At 40.9% G+C, this 24544-nt stretch overlaps 1 protein-coding gene across 1 annotated transcript in view; it reads right to left on the bottom strand.

Annotated features, from left to right (window-relative positions):
• Positions 1–10901: 10901 nt before the first annotated feature.
• PRKAR2B (protein kinase cAMP-dependent type II regulatory subunit beta) overlaps positions 10902–24544 on the bottom strand; it is a 170400-nt gene continuing 156757 nt past the window's right edge. The window contains exons 6-11 of the mRNA XM_059725560.1: positions 23224–23377; positions 19505–19606; positions 18879–18953; positions 16827–16892; positions 16508–16646; positions 10902–13153 (exon numbers count right to left, since the gene is read on the bottom strand). Coding sequence (XP_059581543.1) covers positions 13020–13153; positions 16508–16646; positions 16827–16892; positions 18879–18953; positions 19505–19606; positions 23224–23377 — 670 coding nt within the window. The 3' untranslated portion in view covers positions 10902–13019. The remainder of the gene's footprint in view (positions 13154–16507; positions 16647–16826; positions 16893–18878; positions 18954–19504; positions 19607–23223; positions 23378–24544) is intronic.

Below are 24544 nucleotides of genomic sequence, written 5' to 3'. Positions count from 1 at the left end.
CCCCTGGCCTGCCCGTCGGGAATCCGCCCCAGAGAAGAAACTTGTTTTGAGTTTTTCGCACACGCGATTAAGCAGGACGGCACGTCACTCACAAGGAAGGCGCGCTTCCATTGGCCCGTCGCTAAGCCCCGGCAGCCAGGCGGCATTGTGGGAGTGGGAGTCTCTTCTTCCATCGCGGCTTGCTAAACGGCAGAGGTGGGGACTACAGCCCCCAGCATGCCCCGCGCGGCGCTGCGGGTAGTAAACAAGAAGCCGAGGGACACGTGTATGAGCGCCTCTGGCTGCCAGCCTCCCCCGGGCTTGCTCCTACTCGGTCAGGAGATCCCAGGAAGGCGCTGGCGAGGACCCCTCCTGTCACTGCAGAGGGAGGCAAAAACTGGAGGTGCTAGGTCTTAAATATGAAACTATCGTACTGGAAACTCAAAAGTAATGTTTGCATATTTGCTGCAAAATATGCAAAAAAGTCTTATTTACTTGATATTGCTCACAGTGACTGGAGCAAGTGCTGGGTCAAAGTTGAAGCATTTCTTTATTTCCAGGCGGGCAATCCTGAGACAGTGCTGAAGTGGATCCAGAAGTCGATTATGACTTCCTGAGTGACTTGGGTTTTGCCTCTGCTGCATCGATGAGTTGCCTCCAAAATCATGGCACATGTTGGATACTTACATTGTACAAGGGTAGAAATTATTGACTGTACATGGTACAAGGGTAAAAATTATTGTACAAATACGATACTTATGGTACACCTGGCAGCATTGGCAAAAACCCTCGTAGTCCAGACCGATCTGACCACGAGGTACAATTCCTGCCTGACCCCAAATAGGGGCATTGGTCTGATCCCGAGTGGAGGGGCAAGGCGCCCTCGCCAGGAAGCTCCAGCCTTGGTCTGAGCAGCAGCACTGGCTCACCCGGTCAGAGTCACCCCCTGGCTTAAAAACATCCTGCCAGGCAGCAGAAAGGGGGGTCAGGACAGCCAACGCCCAGAAACCTGGGAAATGCCCATGGTAAAAAGACAGGCATAGCTACACCTGGATCCTCAACTAGCAGCTGTTCAGCTGTGGGCTTGCGCTGGCAGCTGAACAGGCTCCTGAGTTCACCAGGTGCAGGACTCGGGACAGTGACTCAGTGTGAGCCACTGCTAGGAGCTGGTGGAGGTGGATGCTGACTGTTAAGGGTGTCCAAAGATTGTTCCTTTGTCCCACTTACCTTCCCCTTCAGTAAACCCTGTGACAACAAAACATTGCTTGCCAGTGGGGAAGTCTGTTTTCATGGGAACACCCAGGGAAATTTATTTTCCCTGGTTTCTGCAAGAATTTGTGTAAAAACCTGAAATCTGAACTTGGCCCTTGTTACTGTCATCCTGTGCCTGGCAGAAGGGGCTGTAGTGCTAATGCTCTGATCTGACACCGTGTCCTCTCTAACCTTATTTTAAAGTAGTGATTCTCAAGCAGAAGGCTGTGGTATGCTTGGGGTGCCTTGAGATCCTTTTGAGGGTACCATACTAAGGTAGCCCTCTTAGGTGTGCCTGCCTGATTCACAAGGTAAACCCATATTGCTCACAGTGAGTGGACTGAGTACTGGGTCAAAGTTAAAGCATTTCTATGGAGTCCCAAGATAGGACTCCATAGTGTTAAAAACATTCTGAGCTGTCGTGATCTTTCTAAGTTCCCTGCAGCAGAAATGCTGTATTACTTTTCTGTAGTCAAAAAACAAGTGAAAACTAGGGTTGCCAATTCTATCTGAATCTAGTCTGGGAGGTTTCATCACATGATGTAATGACATTAATTACTTTAGGTCAGGAAGGAAAATGCACGTTACTATTACATTTTAAAATCCCACTGCAAACTGTATAATTCAGATTCAACATTTAATATTTATTTTAATGAATGCCCTATCATTTTTCTCCCAGGTGACTCTCAGCAGTCTCCTGAAGATTTATCTCTAATTCCTGGAGACTCCAGGGCAACCTTGGAGGGTTAGCAACCCTAGTGAAAACCTCGAGCGGGCATTTTCTGAGGGATGCCTCAGATCTAAAAGGTTGAGAATCACTGTTTTAAGTGCGTAGTGGCTGGTAACTGAAACCCAAAAACACAGAATGGTGGAAAGCAAAAACAGCTGATATCTAAGTTCCAATGCAGCTCCCGCCCATCTCCTATCAGTGTCACACATATACTAATGAACATGTCTTCCAAAAAGCCTCTTCATGCCATTTGGAAATGTCATCATTTTATGGACAAGGATTTTGACTTCCCCAGATTCATTGAGGATGTCTGGCAGAGATGGAAACTAAACTAAGAGGTTCTGAAGACCAGTCCCATCCAAGCAGCTCCTAATCCCTAGATAGAAATGTTGGTATTAAAGAGAAATGTTTTTGAAATTAAATAATATTTAATATTCACAAGAATATTAACATAGATCTGACACCTTCAGTGACAAACAGCTGAAAGACTTGATACAGATGGGCGTTTTAAAGAAGAAGAAAAATGTCTTGTTCACTCCTCTTCCCTTCCCACGCAAATCACAGTTAATTGAACAGCTCCAGCAATTGTCATTAGAGTTTCTATTATAAGCTGGTAACAGCATCCAAAGAAATGCTAATAAAGAATGAGAAGGGGTGGGAGTGAGGAGTATATTCACCACATGATGAGTATCACACAAGCCCGGTTTAGGACCTTAAAAAACATTATTAATTGAGTTACGTTAGAAAATAAGAAAGAATTAAATAAAGGGTTAATTATTAAAGAATATTAAAGAATTTTTGGGAAGTTCCTATTAGCAGGTACAGTGGAACCTGTCAGTAATAGCCAGGAGAGGGAGTGCTGTTTTTTTTGGTTAAAAGATTACACAGAGCTATGCAATTACTAGGAAATAATTTTTGCTTAGCACACCAGAGTTTATTGCTCTTGAGTGCTGCGTTTACGTGTGTGCCCGGGACTGTAACACATTGAGCCAGGTTGGAGCAGCCCTGGCTGGCAGGGTTCAACGTGCTGTGGAGGGGCTGGCTGGGGCATGAGGGTGCTTCCGTGTGGGGCTAGTCGGCAGGCAGCCCCCACACTGAAATACCCTCATGCCCTAGCCAGCTGGGTCAACATCTACACTTGCATTGCTGTGCAGTAAATAACACCATTGCAGGATAGTACTTCTGTTTACAAGGACTAACCTACAGCAGTGTTTATTAGTTTACTGTGGCCTAATAGGATGCATGTGTAGGCACAGAGACTTTGCTGCAGAGCTAATTAGGCGATTCCACAGTAAACGTCTTGGGTAGATGCACCCACTGAGCATCAAGATATATCTAATACTGCAAGTAGGAGACGTATATGAAGGTCCTTTACCTATTTAAATATTTAGAGTTTGGGCTTTTTCTGAGAAGGAACAAATGCTATCAGTACATTTCCTGTATGTTTCAATCACTCTTGAGGAACTATATAAAAAAGGTAAAACATGAAGGTACCTTTAGGTAAAGCTCTTTGTTAGTGGCACATATTACATTTTTGTTATTCCCAAACTGAAACTGATATGATTCCTAGGCATACTTGCATATTTCTCTTGCTTTGAAAAGTCAACTGGAATTTTATGAAGATCTGGACAACTGAACTGGATGCTGCTTCCTACTTGATTTGAGGACCTCTTTTAGGATAACCAGCTGGTTAGGATAATAACAGTTTTCAAGAGATCCTACTTAGTCTCAGTATATAATTTTGCAGCACTTTTGAAAAGTGCTGGTTAACCATGTTGATAGAAGACACAAGGGCAGCTTATTTACATTGATCTTTCACTTGGCCACTCTATAAGGGTCTTTCCTTTCTTTGGACCAGGAAGTATCAGATCCACTTATCATTTTATGTGGGCAGAGCCTCTTTTAAGAATGGTTTAGACCTGGTAGCTATTTCATATGCTTCCAGAATGTTCCAAAGGAAAATGTACTTTTAGAGTCCATGTTGCTGAGTTTTTTGGTTGCAGCTGACTTGGTCTAAGGACATAGGCAGGCAAAGTTCTTTGGTTAGATGTGATATCATTTATTAGACTAACGAAGTAGTTGGAAAAGTAGTTGCTAAAAACTTTTTTCCAGTTACTCAGTTGGTCTAATAAAAGATATCACATCTACCCAAAGCACCTTGCCTGCCTTTTTAGAGTCCAGGAACTTAGCCCATTTCTCGCAAGTCAGAACTTAAGCACAACATGTTTCCCATAAAAGTAAGCTGTCAGCTATAAACTCTTTCCCAATATAGATGCTTCTGTCTCTTCCCCTCATAGGGGCCCATTCCTAACTGCAGCCTTGTATAAGGAGGAGATGGCTAGTCTGAGCTCATATTCACAGGAACATCTTTCTTGCCGTATGAAGCATATTTTAAAAAAGTGAATTCCGTTTCTGTGAAAGGTACTTGGAGACTCGAATCATTTATCCTGAGGGAAGGTAAGAGCACATGTTTCTCAGTAGATTTTAAAAAGGCATTTGATTAATATATAACTATCTAATTGCAGTCTAACCTTTGAGAAGTTAGTAAGAAGTCTGCTATAGTTCATAATATCTCATGTTCTTAACAGCCAATCTCAAAAGGATTTCTTCCACACAGTTTCAACATCCTCTTTTATAATTTAACAGGTCCCTGCATAATCATCTCATAAGCAGCATTTAGGGAAGGGATGGAGGATCACATTCAGATTCATTTTCCTTCATGCTGAAGCAATGAAATTGTGTTCTACTGGCAAGGTACCATGAAACCAATCTTTCTCTCCCTCCAAACACATGGCAATGCTTCGGAAAAGGTATACATCCTAAAGCTTAATCTTCTTGTTACAAGCTTAATCTTATTACGGAGCCCATCTCTACTCATTATGGAGTACTTCCTATCCAAAGATCAGAGTGCTTTCTTCAAATGAATAAGAAACTATTTTATAGGGATGCTGCAAAGATTCAAAATTCTTTACAATCTTTAATAAGTGCAATATAAATGCTAAAATTTAAGCCCCCTGCCCTGCAACACGCTCTACTAGCATAGACCCTTATATCCAGGTCTACATTAGTGTAAGATTAGGCCTCAGATATGACATGCCGAGAGCTATAATAAAGGCAGACATCACAAGTCTAGTGCGTAGCTTTACAGTTTAGTTCAAATTAATATTTGAATGTATATGAGAATGTGAGCAAAAGACTCATGACACATGCTTTCTGTATTACAATCAATTTATTTTATTTTGTATATTGTAACCCTTTATCATTTGAAAACACAGCAAAATGGAAAAGGCCAGCTATTATATCCAGTAGAAGGCAGTAGTACACAAACCAACTCTATAAGGTAGCTTACATAAAAAGCAACTTGTATTAAAAGGGCATTGTTTTGGTAGTACAGTCACTTAATAGTTAAGCACTTAAAAAGAACCAGATTTAAGATTGCCTGTGACACCCTAATTTATCCCTTATCTGTTAGAATAATCTTTCATTGCATAGTCACATATTTTTTCCCTAAAGAAGCCTGTTTCATTCAATGCACTATCTAGATGGTGTTCAGGGAATGAATCCAGGCTATGCAGCAGCAAGGTTGCTTGTCTCATTCTTGTTCATTTACTTTCAAAGCTGTAGGGTACATAGAAAAGAAACCAGGAGGACGGCATGGTGTCTACTTGTGCTTGGGAACCTTTAGAGCCACAAGTCAGTGTGGCCACAAGGGGGCTCAGAGAGGGGAGAGAAGAGTGTGTAAACAGGAAATAAAGACAAAATTACATCCCCTCCCCCCTCGCTTTCACTGGATCTCTGATCTCAACACTGTCAACCTCAAAGCTCAAAATCATGATTAAGTTCCACCCCCCCCTCGAATCATGAGACTGGCCAAATATATTTTTTTTAACAAGCCATTAGACTTCATAGACATTATAGACATTAGATTTCGTAGACATTAGGGGCTGGAAGGGACCTTGTAAGATTGCCATAATGTCATTTCTGAGCTGGCACAATTTCACTTCCAAGAGAAGGGTGAGTCAGCAAGTGATTCTATTACTTCCCTGTACAGTCGTAGACCCAAAGTTGGATACAGAGGACCAGAGCAAAGAGTCTTAGACTTACTGCACTATCAGAAAGACTCCAAAATTATCCTAACTTCACACTCGGCACTGTGAAAACACCTACCATCCTCCAGTCAGCCACAAACTCATCTTGCGAAGAACTTCGAAGAGTAGCCTACTACAAAAGCCATAGACTTAGAGGAAAATATGACTGAAGCCCAGAAACCATACTTACTTGGACCGTCAAAATGACTAATAGGTCCAGAGATCCCTATACTAACATGAAGAAAAGAGAGAGAAGAAACACAACAAAAGCATGAAAAAATGCTCATGGGATAGTAAACACTTCACAGCAAACAGCTTTATCCAGCAAGGGCTGCCATACTGTGCAGAAGTTTGTTATCTTAGCACATAGTAGCAGCTATCTTTTGAGAGGGCCCAACAGATATTGCTTTGTTCAGTTACATGTGATCAAAAGCAACAACCATGATCTCCCTGGGAAAGACAAATAAAAGTACTGATAACTTTGACTCCTAAATCTCCTTATCAGATGAACACACCAAACACATCAAGAGCCAAATAAAATTCTGAAAAGGCCCAGGCCAGTTTCCATTAAATACAAAAGGGAAGTTTTAGGTCTGTGTTGTAGTTGATCTATAAACAGTTCTACTTTGTCATGCAATCAGAACCCAAGAGCTGGTTATGGGGATAAAACAGGTTACCATCTGCCTCTAACTTAATAACAAGAAGATCTAAAAATTATGTCAATGACTAAAGGCATAAGAGGGAGAATATCTCAATAAACCTGCACCAAATACAAACTGTTTGCCCTGTCAACCCCGTTGCTACCCAGGATGAAATCAGCAGATGGGTGTAATTTCCAGAACAAATAATCCAACCAAATGGCATACTGACATCATTATGACCCCCCCACAAAATAACAAAGCTCAGATCTGGATAGATCTGATCAAGCTCAAAGGAAAGTTCTGCAGAGATTGATATATACTACCATTCATTGGATATACCCTTGGAGAACTTAGCCAAGCAAAAACCTTCATGAAACTGGATACTCAACCTGGGTTCTGGCAAAACCTACACTACTACTGATCTTCCACAAAGTCTTTGAAAGATTTAGTTCTTCACCTGGTGAAGAAATCGAAGCATTATGAGATCTCTTGAGTGCACAGAATTTCTGGTACAGGGGAACTAAACAGAGCCTAGCATTCATGGAAAGAAATCAAGACATAAGAACTCCAGCAGTTTTTGCCTTCTGTCCGCCAAATAAAACCACTACAGATTCAACTGATACCTCAGGTTCATCCTGTGAGGCAGTCCTTCTGTATTCATGGTTCAGTGGCATATGCCTCATGAGCACTCACCAATATAGAGCAACACTATGCATAAATAGAAAGAGAATACCCACTAGATGGACTTATACACATTTCAAAGACTTCCTAGTTGGTTTAAATTGTCATGTAAAAATTGATCACAAACTACTGGCCTTATTTTGGTTAAAAATAATGCCTAGATAAGTTCCCACCCAGCAAACAATGTTTTTAAATGCGACTCATAAGGTGTCAGATCTTGATTGTGGATCTGGAAAAAACATTCACACACCTGATACCCTCTCTCCAAACACACTACAACTACAGTGTAAACAAAAGGAGCTGCTCACAAAAAGGTAGATACAGTGCTTACTACTTTACCAAATACAGTAAAACACCTGCAAAGATTGAAAAGAAAAGCAAGAGGCAGATAACATACTTAGTCATGTCATGACTTTTTGCAAAGAGGGCTGGACAAAACAGACAGTCAGAAATATCTATAAAACTATACTGAGTACACTTTGGGATCTTGCCATAAACCAAAATCTGTTGTTGAGGAAATCCAGATTAGTTATCCCTACAATACTGCAACAGGAAATCCTTGACAGACTGCATGAGAGACACCAGGACATTGCAAAATACAAGGAAAAGGATAAGCAAACAACTATAACAGTTGAAAAATATATGTATGCTCACACAGAAATTAACCCATCAGAACCACTACAAGCTATTCTACTACACAGGCCGTGACAAAAAAATTGGACAATTTTCTCCTGTATCTCGATTATACAAACTATATTTTGAAGACTGATTATTTCTTAAGTTTATTAATGTTGGCATGTTGCTACATGCTACATGTAGCTGTGGAACTGTCAAAACCCATCTCTACCTGGTTAAGATAAGTCATATCTGAAAATAGCTCTCAGTTTCTCTAGAGCAATTAATACATTTGTAGAAACCTTTCAGTTCACTCGTGTCACATTCTGACCTCATTTCCTAATGAATACTAGTGAAGTAAAGCTTACAATAAATGACAAAATTTCTAATACTTCAGGTTCTCATCTCACCCTGTTAGTATCCTAGTGAACTCCATTAATTGAGGAACCGCTAGTGGAGAGGATATGGAAGTGCTGTACTCCAGCTATTCCTTCTCAGTTTGATCCCTGCTTACCTGTTTTCCCTGGTCTACAGAAGTTGAAAATGTTTTCAACGTGTCAGAGGGTGCATCTACATGAGATGTTTACTGCGGAGTAGACTAATTAGTTTCACAGCAAACATTGTGCGTAAATACAATTACTGTCCTGCTGCAGCTTTTTAATCCACAGCAGCGCACATGTAGACACTGCCCAAGCTGACTGGGGCAGAAGGGGCACTCTCATACCCCAAACAACCCCTCTGCAGCATGTTGAGCTGGAGGGAGCAGCCCGAAGTTGGCAGGCTGACCCCCAGGGCTCCCTGCCAGCCACGGCCGCTCTGGCCCAGCAAAATGTGCTGTGGTTGTGGGCACGTGTTCAAATGGCATACCCAGGAGCAATAAACTCCAGAGCCATAAGCTTGAGAAAATCAAAATATTATTAGCCAAGTGTGTTAAAAGGCATAATAAACAACTGACGTAAGGCTGAAGGTTATCCCCATCCTTTATTCTAGTTTTGTGTTCATTATTTCATACCTGTTATATCTTACTGTTAATGTAAGTTTTGGATAAGGGTTTCAATACCCTTCCCTTTTCAGAAGTGTATGTGATGTTAGATGTGAACATTTAGAGCCATGATTTAGGGTGGCCACAGACAGACACATGCTATGGGGGGAACAGTTTGTGTAAACAGGAAAATAAGGTAGTCTGGTACTCACTTTTACCATAGTGTCCTGGGTCTCTGCAATTTCCACTGCAGGAATAGATTAATCACATTGGCCAGCAGGCGGCAGGAGAAGACTGTCATCTCAGACAAGTGGGGGGACATCATCTGTAGGCAGTCTGCTTAGCTTGGAAGGAGGTTAGGGGAGCATGACCTGGCACACGCTCTCTTCTTCTTCCTGCAAGGTGGGTGGAGCTCCTTCCTTGCGGTGCCTTCAAAGAGCTTGGGTTGCACATCCAAAACCACAAGCAGAACATAGCTTTTGCTCAAATCCGTGAAGAGGCCATCTGCTCCTAGGTTCCACACACAGTATATATGCAGCTGTTGCAGTAGCAGCAGCACAGATGCAGTTAGAGATCAATGTATTTCCACTTAGTTATTTTGTCATGGTGCTAGAAGATAGCTGACAATGTTCATGACAGAAAGATTTCAGAAGCTAATGGTATAATCCAAAATCTTATGGGATGTAAGTAGATGTCACTTTTCTAGCCCCAGAAATTTCCACCTTGGTATATAAGAAAGACTTTGTCCAAGTAATGGAGATCTTAGGAGAAAAAAAAAAGTCCCGCACTCACGGGCTGTAGCAGGGGCTCTGGGGCCACATGGCAGAGCTCCTCTTCACAGTCCCCGCTCCCCGATCTCCCGTCCACCCAACCCAGCTCCGCATGGCCCCAGCATCCCGATACTTAAAAAAAAAAAAAAAAGGCCCACACTCAAAAAGCCCCACACTCACCGGCTCTGGCAGCGGTGATCAGGGATTCTGATGGCCCATGGCAGAGCCCCCCCACACAGCATGGGGCAGTGGGGGGGGCAGCAGGGATCACCCCCCACCCCACTTGGCACCCGCACAGCAGCTGCCCCATGGTACGGGTGCAATGTGGCTGCGCGCTGCCTGGGGTCCGAATCTCCGAAATAGTGTCGAAACTCCGAAACAGATTCAGCCAAATCTAAACAGAGCAGTGATCTGAAACACCAAAACAAATCACCAACCACCGAAATCGCCGAATTCAAAATTGAAATGAGACACAGCCTTTTTGCACAGCCCTTATATATAAGTATACCAGTTTGTGTCATCTGTCTGCTTCTAATCAAGCATAGCTATTTGCTACAGGCAAACAGACTATTAACTGTTTTCTTGCCAACTGGTGGCAAGGTATAGTAAAAAGCTGTCTACTGAAGGCACCTACCTTTGAAGAGATCATGGTCTCTCTAAGGACGGTATAATTTACATCAGGAAACAAAACCACTGTAAATTACACACAGGTATGCGATAATCTGTTCATGTACCCCTGAAAGCCCAAAGTTAGTTATTATTTTATATTTACCCCACTACACCTTTTACTGAGTTATAACCTGCAGCTAAATGCCTAATGCAAGGCATTAAGGGAAAGTTCCTTGGGTCTGTGGCAAGTATGATATCCACTGACAAAAACAGAGTGGTTAAAAGTAATCACCGTAACTACCAATGCCTGAGATTGAACTCTACTGAGTGCTTAGATTTCCTAAATAATTTAATCTTTGTTGTAAAAAAAAATTTAAAAATTATTTCCTCTTCTATTTATTCGGAGTAGAAGAAGGACTGAACAGGAAGCTCAGTGTTTGTAAAGTCTTTAAAAAATGGAAAGCTCTACAAAAAGTCATAGGAATTATATACATTTTAAAAAGGGGACATAAAAGCTGCTTGCTTATAAGAATAAAATTGAAAAAGACAACAATATCCATTTTATAGACATTTATATAAAAGTGTTGTTTATTGTAAGGAAACTTTAAATATAACCAACAATATTGAAAATATTGTGACTGGCATTTATGGCCTTGATTGGAATTCATTGCTACACAAGTTATTCTTAGCATTTTTCTGAATAACATTAAGCTAGTGCAAAATATAGATAATTTTGTATATTAAGCATACAGAATAATGTAGTATTTTGGGTAATTTGGATAACCTGATGTTTCCTTCTAATGGGCTGCTTCCCCCCCTCCCCTCCCAAATAAAAAATATAAAGGCAAATTACGTGGTATGTGTCACTATTAATACAAGGGTTCAATGTAAAAAAAAACCTGACCTTTGTAAATTTGCTTACATTGTATTTTTGTTAACAATGTTCATTTATAATTTATACCATAGTGTATGATATAAATAATGTATTGGTAATAGCATTATATAATCATAGTTTCATTTTCAAATATGATTGTATAAATTGTTGTAATAGTTCACTCTAACTGCAGGATATATTATTACATCAACATACACAAATACATCATATTAGAAAAGTCTTTGTCTAAGAAGGAAAAATGTTGTTATTCGTTTGTTGAAAACAGGACACAAGCAACCTTGCCAAAATTCTTCTGGTTCTGTCTTGGCAAAACTGCTTCAACTTGTTTTTTGAGTGCTAACTTTCCACATAGAGCAAAAGACAGGTCAGTATGTAACAGTGAAATGGGACTGTCTGATAGTTCCAGTCAGACTTTTATTAGTGAGCAATTATCTGCATATCCTGTTGTAATTAAAATGATAATCTCTCTCCTCAGTCTCAGATAAAGCAAACAGTTACTCCATGCTACCACTGCCAAAATAATAGTATTTTTGGTTTTCATACACAAAAGCAGAATTTGTCAGCTTTAACAACTTGCTTTCCAAATATGTATAAATCACTCTTTCCAATTACTGATCTTTCAGATTCAAATTCTTTTTTGTATTTGCTAGTAAGGATTTCCAAGAGTGTGCTTAGTTTAGCATAGCTTTCAACATCAATTCATTTTATCTGTCATACCTACTATGTCTAAATCTAAGAAGAGAGATATGCAGAAATCACTTGATTTGAAACAGGGGAAAGATTTGATGGAGAAAAATAAAAGTGAGGTCCCAAAGGTAAATCAAGACTAGAGTACAAAACACATGGGGGAAAGACAAAATGCATAAAATATAAAACAAGAAATTGGAAGGAAACCAATGTTTGTTATGTATGCATGATTAAGTAGAGAGTGAGAACTACCTATGCCTAGGCAAAATCTTTTTGCTTTTGCTTTGAAGAATATACTCACATCACAATTAACTTATGAGCTTCCTCAAAAGTGTGTGTGTGTGTGTGTGTGTGTGTGTGTGTGTGGCAAATAAAAAATGCAATTTATTGCAAAAATATACAAGTCCTCTAAATTGCATAAGATATTACAATACCTTCCTAACAGGCTTACTGAAATGCGGCATATTAAAAAAGAGGACTTTTAACAAATCAAAAAAATGTTAAAATCAGACAGGTCATGAACTTTACATAAAATGTATTGTCATGCTTTATTGTATGAGGAGGTTTGTGGTATTCCTTTTCTATACATCTGTCATAAATACAGCATAGTATCATGACAGTTTTAATAGGCAGACATGAACATCCACTGTGTATCTTCTATATTATGAATACTTATGAACGTTTTGTGTGCACTAATACTTTCAACATATCACACTCAAACCAACAGTCTTCCAAAAAAATCTTAACCATTCTATAGATGAAAAGCTGGTTTAATAAATTCACCACATGTGGATTTCTTAAATCTGTGTATAAAGGACCTGATTTTCCAAGGTGCTGTACTGCTACAGCTCCTCTCAATTCAAATTGAACTGCTAGTGCCAAGTCATCCTGAAAATCAGGCCCGGAGGTTAATAAATCCCTATTTTGCTTACCAATCTGTCTATTGTAAAGTGACAAAACAAAACAAAAAATATTCCCAACCCTAAAGTTACAGAAAATGCTTGGCATCTACAGGAAGAGAGACTTTATCAGTGGACTAACCACTACTGTGCTATTTTCTCATATCAGATCTTGTTGGTCCACACTTCAGTTCATGCACTGGGATCAGCAATGTCCATGTTTGTTCCAAAAAGAGCAACTAGCTGCTCCTCATAGTTTGCAATGTTTCTTTTCATAATTTCCATACAAGGTCCCAAAAGCCTTTCAAATGCCTGCACATCCATAACTAAGATAAAAGGGGAGAGAAAGAGAAAAAGAATATAATGTGGCTATCAGCTACAGAAATGAATTTTTGAGTTTATAAAATTAACTGTGCAGAATTTTACATTGTAATGGGAACAATTAGTGAGGCCCATAGTATGTCAGCATAGAGTAGAAGTGACTTTTCTCGTAATATTTGGTCCTAAGCAGCACCTCAGCCCCAATCTTGCAAAAGCTCACGGATATGCTTTATTTCAGCATTAGAAATAGTTCTACTGAAATCAGTGCATAAGCCTTTGCAGGATCATGGAACTGCAGGCTGCTTTAGAAGATAGTTAACCATGTGGGCTTAACTAACGAATTATTCTGGAGAATTAAAAAAAACAAAAAACCCCACAAAGCATTATTCCATTTCTTTTTTTGGTTTAAGAAGCTTTACCTTCCAATCATTATAGAGCTAACTGTGAAGATTGTGCTTAGTTAGTACTAAAAACGTATTTTTGACCATATAAACTAATAAGTATATATCCAGAAAAACTCAGCATTTTCATCACCTAGGTCTCCCTACAAGTCTATAAAGCATAAGTTTTGCTATAAATGCATGGTTCCTTAAGATCGTGTCCTTTACTTGAGCAATTTATGTATCACAATAGTTATACCTGCTCTTTTAGTTAAATGTAAAATCTAAAACAAACGCCACACCAAACAGAACAATTCACTAAATAAAATAGAATATACATCAAAGTTGTTGCTACTTTAGCCAGTAATTTGTGCAGCTTTCTAATTAAAACTTTTTCTGTTGTATTTATTGTCATTCCTTCTTTTCTCTTTTTTAAAAGTTGCTGGAGCTAAAACATATCTGAGTGCCTTTGCTTCAAATACTGCTTTGTACTAACAATAAAAATCTGTCATTCACAGCTGCAGTACCAGGCACTAATTTTAAGTGTTAATTTTGTAACTGATATGATATTGTGTAAGTAACAGAAATAAGTTTGCATAGTGCTTTACAGACAGATAAAGCAAAATGTCCATGTCCCTATGATTTTACAATCAGAACTGTATCCATCGTGTAATGGATTAGCAATAATCAATCATTCAGATATATAATAAAATCCATGTAATTACACGATGATAAACACTTCTACTTCCCTAATGTAGAATCTCTATTAGGAAATGGATTCATTAAAAAAATTTAACAGCTTGATCTGCACATAAAAGTTGCACCATTTTGTTTAAAGGTGTGATTTTAAAGGGACTAAAAGAAATCCCTGAAGCTTTGTGAGAAGAGTGTTATAATGATTAACTTCATCTGGTTTAGGATGTTCTTACACCAATTGAGAAATGTCCACATTGTACAGTATTATAAAAGCACTTCTTTCTCCTCATCACCTTTTTCTCCTAGAGGAAATATGTTACTTCTGGGAGAGGGATTTTCCAGGTGCCAACCTGGAAAATCTCCCTTGTGAGAAAACTCTCTCAGAAGAGTGAATGCTTGTACATTCCTCTCTGTCTGATTTGGGAGGGGAGCGGAGCAGCAGGGCATGGCTTCCTGACTCTTCCCCAGACCAGGAACCGGCCAGTTTGGGGAACAGGCGGGGGCTCTGCCCCACTCTCCCCTTCCCTCCAGGTTGAGCTGGGACGTGAGAGATGCAGCAGCCACTGCTCCCCACGTCTTCTCCTAACTGGGGACTGTCAGCTAGAGGACAAGGGCAATGATAAAGGAACTGGACTCAGGGAGGCTTTCTCCAGACCTGATTCCCAGCCCCACTGGCTTCTACTTGATGCCTGCGTAGCCCAGCTGAGCAGCAGGGATGGTAATTCCAAAGCTGGGAGAGGCAGGGGGAATGGCTGAAAACTAGGCTTGGCGACAGCCTAACTGACCTTGCTTCCCTACGTCTCCAGCTTCACATTGCCAGCTCTGCCACCCAGCAGGGCAGCAGGATAGCAATTCAAAAGCAAGCATATGTGGGAAGTGGGCTTGATGAAGTTTTCCCTGCTTTTGTTCCTGGCCCCGTGGGCTTTAAATGCCATGTGTTCTGCCCACCTGGCTGGAGAACCTCTTCTTGAGGCAGTAGGTCAATATTCCTTGTGCTCCCCAGACACAGGACTGCCTGGCCTGGGGAACCAGCTACAGACTTTGCTCCATTGCTCCACTCCCCTCCTGGACTGACCTATAGGACCGGGTGTCCCCAGTCCGGGGAAGCCCAGGGAGCCTTTCCCTGCCACTTCATTCCCCACCCCAGAAATGGGAGTGGAATAGCCCTGCTCCCCATGCCTTCTTCAGACTGGGACCATCCAAGTCTTAGGAAAACACAAGGAACAGCAGAGAGGGGGTGGCTGCCGGTTGAATGCCTGTACTGCTTCCTCTCCCAGAAATATTTCTAGTGATGGTATTGCTTAGAAATTTCTAACTAGAAATGAACAGCTGTTCATGAACATAGAGTTTCCAGAAGTTTGGCATCCCAGGGGACTGTCTATGAGGCAGCAGGAACTTCTTGATGTGACAGGACAGCAACAAAGCTCAGCCCCTCACAAGGGCAGTGGCAAGAGTATTACCTCTTTACTATAAATAGTTCTTTCTAAATAAAACTTTCTGTAAATAATAAAGTGTTTCTACACCACAAGCCTCATCAGGATACTACAGACTGCATGCAGCAGCTCACTTGCCCTGAGCCAGCTCGACTGCTTCTACAGGTACAAGCCAGTGCTCAGTTAATAGCTACTGCAAATTCTTAGTGGCTATGAGAGGATTAACACTGGACCCTGCCCCTTCTGCTTGCTGGGCCACAGAGAAATGACAGCCATCAGAACAGAGTGGCTGCATGCTTCCATTCCAGTGAAGAAAAATCAGCTTCCCCACTTTAGATATGTGCCCCAATTTTGGAGGCTGATTATACAGAGAAGTTTGCATGTGGTATGTGAGTAACTGCATTAGTCAGAAATGGAAAGATTAGCTGAGTTGGTACCATGAAAGGTCAGTTACATCAGGGAGCACTGGTTTCTTAGGTGCTAGTCAAACGGTTGAGCAAGGACAATCTTTTATTTGTCTGTAAATTTCAGATTTAAATAAGAGTGCTACAAGTGATTGCTATGTCTGTCTACAATAGAATAAAGCCATTTTCACCTCTGTCCAAAGATGGACCAATTGGGAACCTGTGATTACCTCCAGTTGTTACTTACAAAAATACTTGTAGTATAGACAGCAATTTACCCTAATAGATACAGTATGTTCTAAGAATCCAACAACTTTAAGAGAATGCCAGAGTGACTGAAGTATGATTTTTATATTAAGGAAGACAGTACAGAACAAACAGCATTTCCTAAGTTATAATGCCTTTTATATTAACCATAGCAAATAAAAATATCACTGGATTAATACCTAAGCACTTGACAGTTCCAAGGGCAAATGCTGAAGCTGCTCGAGGTTTGTTAGTTACAAGAGCAAGTTCTCCAAAATACTGTCCTCTAGAGCACCGGGCTATTTCAACTGCCCCATTCTCTTCTGCATCCTGTTTGCTCTGAAAGGTCAGATTAGAGAAAAATAGGAAAAAAGGGAAAGTTGCTGAATATTGAGTTTTACAAAGAAGTAAAAAAACTGGAGTTGGTAACTACAGACAACTGCTGTTTGACATTTAGAATGTACTAATAACTTCAGTATTTCTAAAAATTTAATTCAAGCCACTTTAAGCATCTCTTACCTTCCTTTTCATTGTAATTCTCACTTCTCCTGATTCTACAATGAAAAAACAATCAGCCATGTCTCCCTGTTAAATAGAAAAGCAGATAATGAAAACATTGGTATTGTTTTTTCGTTTTGTAGTAATAGTAAGAAATACAAAACATGTTTGCAGTCAGTAGCTCATGATACTTTTTGGTACCCAATGCAAAATATATCAACACCTTCTCCTGAGAAGCCTGTAATTAGGGCACAACATGGTTAAACTGTCCATACAAAAATGAATAACAAGCTTTCTTTAAAGGAAAGGCCCTGAGATGCTTCATGTAGATCCCAGTCCTGCTACACCATGAACAAACCACAAGTAAAGCTCCATCTCAGGCACAGGAAAACACAGCTATGGGATCTGCATAAAGATAATGGCTTCAGTTCTTTAAACAAACAAGCTGCTGTTAACTGACCCAGTGGATGATAGGAGAACAGTTGAGTCGGTGCCTACAAGTAGTTAACTACAAAGATCTATCCCATTTCCCATGCTATTTTGTTCTTGAAAAGAATATAATGGAATATTATCAAGAATATCACCACGCACAGAAGGGGTAAAAGTAGGTGTCCAGCAGAAATTGAAGAAAAGTCTGAGTCTGCATTGCCTGAGGCCTAAATAGATGCAATTATTTTCACACAGTTCTAAGGACGTGCATATATAAACAGGTACTGAATGACAAGTAAATCTCTGTGCCTGTTAGTGTAATTAACAGTCTCTTCTGCTTCTACAGCATTTACATTCTCTAAATATACCAAAGAAAGACTAGTTTACTTCGTTCTATTCCGACTGACAAACGATGTTTCTTAAAGTAGAGCAGATGAAAAAGTAACTGCTAAAAACAGCAAGAATGTGCCTATCAGACATTGGTGAGGCATCCTATAACTAGCATACATCACTTACAGCATTGTACAATCTAATAGGGGTGTGCAAAGCGGGCAGTATTCAATTTGGATTCAGCCCGACTTGGGGGACAGTGATTCAGTTTGCTGATTTGGATCACTGTCCCGATTTGATTTGATCAAATCTGAAAATTCGATTCCGATTCGAAGAATCAGCTATTCGGCCATAGGCACAGCTTTCTATGTTTTTTCTATGTACCTTGAGGTACCAGACGCAGCTTGTGAATGCTGAAATGGTGGGGCAGATAGAGCATCCCATGGGAGTGGGGGGGGGGGCCCCCGCACGCTCAGGGCAGACCCAGAAGTACTTCTAGTCCACTTCTGGGTCTACTGCCAAGTGTGTGGGCCACCCCCCCCCATCCTCCCGGCTCGGTGATCAGCCATGGAGGGGACCCTATGTGCCCCCCCCAGACCCAGGAGGCACCAGTCGCCAAGCCAGGGGGTGGGGGTGGGGTCCTCCGCATGCTCCGTGGCATACCTGAAAGTGGACCGGAAGTATTTCTGGTCCACTTCTGGGTCCGCTGATGAGTGCATGGGGGACCCCCTGCGCTCCCATCTCAACATTCATGAGCCGTACCTGGTACCTCAAGGTACGTAGAAAAACCATATAAAGCTGTGTCTATGGCCGAATCATTGAACCTCTCCAAATTGGAGGTTTCCGGTTTGATTCAGAGAGATTAATGGGGCTCCTGATTCGATTTGGATTCGGAGATTTGGCTGCCGAATCGGGCTGAATTTTCTCCAAATCAAATCACCGACCAAAGCTTTGCACAACCCTACAATCTAACAATGTACCTATCAGAGACAGGATTAATTACATTACCAAATCTGAGACACACACTGCTCATGGTAGATACACACAGTATAAAAGTATCAAAATAACAGAAAAGCCACTAGAAAATGAACTGAAAATAGCTTGCCAAATATTTGCACCAAAATCATTTTGCAGTAAAATATTAATTGAAATTTAAATCGTTGTTATAATTTAACATTATATAGTCTTCCAACAAGTTTATAGCCTTTGTGCCACTTAGACTAACTTAACATACAATTTATAATAAGTCCATGCATTTAAGTTAATTTTAGTTGTACAGACCAAAAAACTAAATCAAACAGGGAACTACTATACCTGAGCGATGATTTGTTCTTCATCATTGTATATTTTGGTGCCTATAACATCCACCACTTTTAAGCGTTCTGATACCTTTATAAAAAAGGCAATATTAGAAATATTCTGCTAATATTACAAATATAATATGTAGCTAGTCTAATACCTGTTCCTGTGACTATATACACAGTATTTTATGTCTTTATCTATTTGTTATGATTATTACCAAAACACAGATAAAGAGGCCTCTGATAACTGATAATACATTTCTGGTTTACAGGTGAGGTAACCGAACTTCTATTTTTGGATTAAAAGTCTTCATGCTCCAAAACTTCTGATACTTTCAAGTACAGCCATTCTCCAAGTTGATATGCATTGGTAGATCCCCTGTTTCTGGAATGCCCTGCTGTCTACTAGCTCAGGGTCTGCCCCTACAGTCAACGTGTGACTAAGCTTTACACAGAATCCAAAATGGGCAATGTTTTTGTCAGTTTTACAAATATCCAAAAAAGAAGATTCTGCTCCAAAACATAGGTGTGAAAAGTTTAGAGGAAGTTTATTCTAAGTTAACCTCCCCAGCCATAAAAAGTAGAAGGTCATAATGTAGCTCAGACACATTTGCTAAAATAATGCAAAAGAAAACTTACTTCTAAAGATTTAAGGAATGGCAATGACTCAATAAAATTTTCATACATTCTTCTCTTTTTAGCATTGTTTTTTACAATGATTCTCCGGAACGTTAACCTGTCCTGTAAACACGAAGAGGAAAAAAAGCCCTTGTATTAAGGGAAAGTGTTTTCTGGGTGGAAAATGCTTATGAGAGACAGGTGATAAATACATATTTAATCTGATCAATCATTAGAAGGCAATTTTACGTGCCTCAGAAACAATAAGATGCATGGGAAGAACAGTTTCCTTTTAGAAAGGGTCATTTGAAACATTTGAAATCATACAATTTCAGATACTGATTTTTGGATAAGAAATCTTTGAAGTCAGGTGACTTCCCAATTTTGTTTTTGTTTGCACTCCCTTTTTAAGAATTTACCTTCCCTTGGAAGGGTCTTTGGGCAGGCTTTCAAACATCAAACATACTTATAATCACCCTCTGCCCCCTCTTCCCGGCACACCTGCTGCTGGTCGAGCTGTAGGGTACAGGCAGAAATGCAGCTCCCAGGTAACTCAAAACGATTTCTGCAAAGCATTCTGAGTTACAAGGTTACCCCAGAACAAACAGAAGTTCACTGCTGGTTCCAGGAAGAAGGGGAATCTAGCTATGGGGTGGGAGCCTGCAGCCAGATTTCCATAGCAACAACTAGGGCTCTCTGCCAGTGCTTGCTGGTTTCAGAACGGGAAGAGGAAAGGCAGGCAAAGGAACTCAGGCTTGGGGCTCCCCAGCCAGTGCTGAAGGGTGGGGTGGGTGAATTGGAGCTCATTCACCCCAGGGGGGGGTGCTCCAATATACCCACCCCACCCTTTAGGGGGGACTGAAAAACCCCAGACTGAACTCTCCCTGCACCCTTTCCTCCTCTCCCATTCTGAAAACAGGGACAGGCTGGAAGCTCAGCAGACAAGTTACAGAAGAAGCTACATTTTGAAACATCTTTATCTGATAATTCATGCAATGAGCAGTCAGATTTTCACCCAACTGTCCATTTTTGAAGCTGTTTGTAGCTGTGCACTTGTGTTTGGTCACAGCTATAAATTGCTTTCTGTGGCCAGACTGGGCAAAAATTGTCACTTCTGTCTGCATCCTCAGGGCGCCTATATATGTGTAGCGAGTTTGCTCCAACATGCTGTAATTACATCACATCAGAGCAGGCTCAATTAATCAAGTCTGATTGAGTGTGGTAATTACTGCACTGCAGTAGACTCCAGTGTCATGTGTATCAGCGTCCCCAGGCTGAAAAATGGCAGTGGAGGCGCTTTAACTAAAGCTTGTTTGATGAGCTTTAGTTAAAGTGCCCCTGCCACCATTTTTCAGGACAGTCCTGGATTTCAAAGGCTGGTTCCGGCCGGCTGAAGAAAATTACAATGAGCATCCTGGGTGCGGGGTGGGGAAGCAGAGCAGCACAAACTGTGTAATAGGAATCCCTAGTAGAAGGCAAAATTGCCCTAAAATAAGTTACCTTGATTAGTGGAATGGCCATTAAAAAGGGGAGATGATTGTTAACACCTGTGCAGTGAGGAACAATAGATCATTAACAAGACATTAACTTCCTTAGCAGCTTGAGTGATAATACCAGAGCTGCACCACACTGCCCTGCCCTCACCTCTGCCTGCAGCAGCGCTGCTGACTTGAGCACTGGGGGGCAGTGGGGAGGGGGCAGTGTCCCGGATTTCACATTGCTCCACATGGTCACCCTAGTTAAGTAGTACTTATGTGGCTACAGTTAGCCATATAAACAATATTTGGGGCTACTTTAACAGATTTTAGATTTTATTCAGGCTGGGAAGGTATGTAACTCTATGTAAGTCACAGAAAAATGGAGAAGGAGGGCATCAGACTTTTGTCCTACTGGTAACAGCATTTGCTCAAGAAGTACCTCCCTGACCTAGATGGGGTTTGAACCTGCATCTCCAGCTTCCCAGCAAAGTGTCCTAAACAGCTGTCAATGGGTTAGGCAGGGCTAAAAGCATCCCTCACCCCTTCTCTTGAAGCTGGTTCATTGTGCAGCCAAGAGTGGGGGGGAGATATGTGGGAACTGAAAGAACAGCAGGCTAGAGGGAGTCTGGCCTGTAGCCTCTGTGGCTCAGTGAATTGGGCCCTGCTCTTGAAAGTTTGGGGCCATGGCTTCTGCTTCCTGACACTTACCTCCAATGCTGTTTATGTTTTCTGAGCCAGGTGCAGAAGATTCAACAGCCTGGGGGAGGAATGCTCTTAGCTCTGCCTAGCCCAAGACCCAGCAGGTCAGCCATTCTGTTGGGAAGTTGAAACATCCTTTGTATGAAGGGGCCTAGATCTGAATCTTCACAGCCTGGGCAAGTACCCTAACCACAAGCCTGCTCAGTTAAATGCTGGGAGAGTTTTTTCCGTAGCCACTGGTCATGTGGGATACAGATGGAGTTATATACCTTTCTGCGAAGATTAGGATCACAACAGAGAGTAAGAGCACATTTTTACACCTCTCAACAGCACTTGGTGTTCGCTACCACCAAGACTGGGGACTTTTTGACTGGGATGTACCAGTGCTCCTCCTGGGACCAAAGCCAGAGGTTCCTGGCTAGAGGGCCTTGCCCCTCCACTCAGGGTCAGATCGATTGCCATATTTGGGGTCAGGAAGGAATTTTACCCAATGGCTAGAATGGTACAGACTGTGGAGGGTTTTGCCTTCCTCTGTAGCCAGATATGTGGCTCTTTACCTGGAATCCCATGAGCATACACTGACAACCTTTTATAGAAGCAGGACATTGGCTGCCGTGATTCCCCTGCTTTATCTGTGGCACGTTAGGGTGTTATATCTGTGTTGTGTCAGGGTAGATGGTAGTTTTATGTAGAGTTTAAATTATGGATTGTATAGGATGGTTTGGATAGGGATGATCCTGCCTCAGGTAGGGACTAAATGACCTCTGGAGGTCCGTTCCAGCCCCGCTTCTCTATGATTCTTTTGAGCACACTCATAATGGCAAGTTGAGTAATGCAAAAGGGAAGTAGGATCTAAAATCCATGTAAATGGCCCAAAATACCATTCTTGAGGCTAAATTGCCACTTACCTGCCTATGGGGAGTTAGATTTGGGCCTAGATAAGGATTATAATCCATGCCAGCCATGCTCAAGCTGCTCTAACAGAAGCTCAGCAGTCTAGCACCTCACTGATCAGCAAGGAACGTGGGCTCTAGATCTGTATATAAACTCAGATAGAAAAAGGTGTTTGTAAAGTACAGAATACGAATGTAAGGTCTGCCACTTAGGGAAAATTTTGGTAAATTTACTACTTTTGTGTGGATTCTGGATATAATAAACCTGAAAAATCACTTCACACTGGAGTTTTTTTACTGTAGCCAAAGGCATTCATGTTTAGTGATATCTAGAAATACATGGTAAAATAATTGCCAGAAAAACTGCAATTGGAAAAATGATAGCTAACTCTTAGAAGATACTTAGGAAGGTTCCAGTATTACTTTTCTTGGTATTCTTACAGAAAATTACAATTACCCTTCTGATGCTTAGGTTTGCTTAGCTGTTATATTCAGTGCCTGAGCAGACAGTATTTTTCCAGACTTTCTCAGTACGTTTTAAAACAATACATTATACTCTGTTTTTTCAATCAATGCTGCTATACTTGTCTGCCATACAAGTTTTAAGGCATTTTATGTAAATATAAAACCATTTAAATAAAAAAATAGTAAAAACAAAGATGTCACTTACCAGACCCCATACAGCACCAGGAGAGGTAGCTATTATTGTAGCTGCTCTGGGTGTATTGTACATTAAAGCCAACTCACCAAAGCTTCCACGGTTATCATAGGTACCAACACATCTCCCAACACCATCACATTTTACATAAATATCGTATGTCCCTCTGTTAACAAAATACACAAATACAGTAAGTATGCTTCTTGCCATTCAGTAACTCAGTACTACCTTGTTTTAATTTATTCTCTATGTAGTCCACCAAAGATAATGTTCTGGAAATATGGTTTTGTTTGTTTTACTGGTAGAGAACACCTTGCAGAGACATCACTCATTTGTGTACACCCTAAAATAGTCAATATTTTTAAGCAAAATGATTATCAATTCTTAGTGGTGGAGTGGTAGTTCTTCCTGAAAAACTGATGTTCAGAATTGTATTTACAGCTCTAATTGAAATGAAAATTTCTGTGTTTTCTTGAATATAAAATGACCCAGATTATAAAATGACACCCCCCCCCAATAATTAGATTCTATATGTGGAAACTTTATATATTTGATATAATTTTCCAGGTATAGAATCTAATTATTGGAGATTCGTCTTGAACTTATCCCCCCTCCCACTGCTGCAGCAAGGAAAATAAATCTGGGGAGTCAGGTAACTTCTATGTCCTCTGCCCCCTGCAACTCTTTCTCCCTTTCCTTACTGTCAGACCCTGCTCTCCCTAACCACATGGAAGAGAGAAGCAAATTTGAAATAACTGATCTTAAAATAAGCACAGCTGTAGTAATTTGCATACAGTACCCCTAGACTTAGTTCATCCAGAATTGATACATTTTAACTTTTTTGAAGCTGCTGCAAATTTTACCACAGGTACTCCATAAATACACTTTTAAGTAGCATTTTGGCATCTACTTATAATACAAACTATGGATTATATTAGTTAAAAGCCAAAAGGCTCATGATTCACCATATAATTCACTGGGCTGGGACCCAGAAGAGTCCACAGCATTTAGTGATAGAGGATGCAGAAAAGGCTGAAATACTCAATGCCCTTTTTCACCTCAGCCTTCACAGACAAGGTCAGCTCCCAGATTACTGCACCAGACGGCACAGTTTGGGGAGGAAATAAGCAGCCAACAGTAGTGAAAGAACAGGTTAGGGACTATTTAGAAAAGCTGGACGTGTACAAGTCCATGGGGCCAGACAGGATGCACCCAAAGGTGCTGAGTGAGCTGGCTGATGTGACTGTAGAACAACTGGCCATCATCTTTGAAAAATCATGGCAACCGGGAGAGGTCCCAGATGATTGGAAAAGGGAAAACATAGTGCTCATTT

This window comes from Alligator mississippiensis, chromosome 4 (genome assembly GCF_030867095.1).
Source record: "Alligator mississippiensis isolate rAllMis1 chromosome 4, rAllMis1, whole genome shotgun sequence".
Taxonomy (NCBI): Eukaryota; Metazoa; Chordata; order Crocodylia; family Alligatoridae; genus Alligator; species Alligator mississippiensis.
The sequence above is the reverse complement of the archived record's forward strand: the minus strand, read 5'-3'. Positions and strand labels throughout refer to the sequence as shown.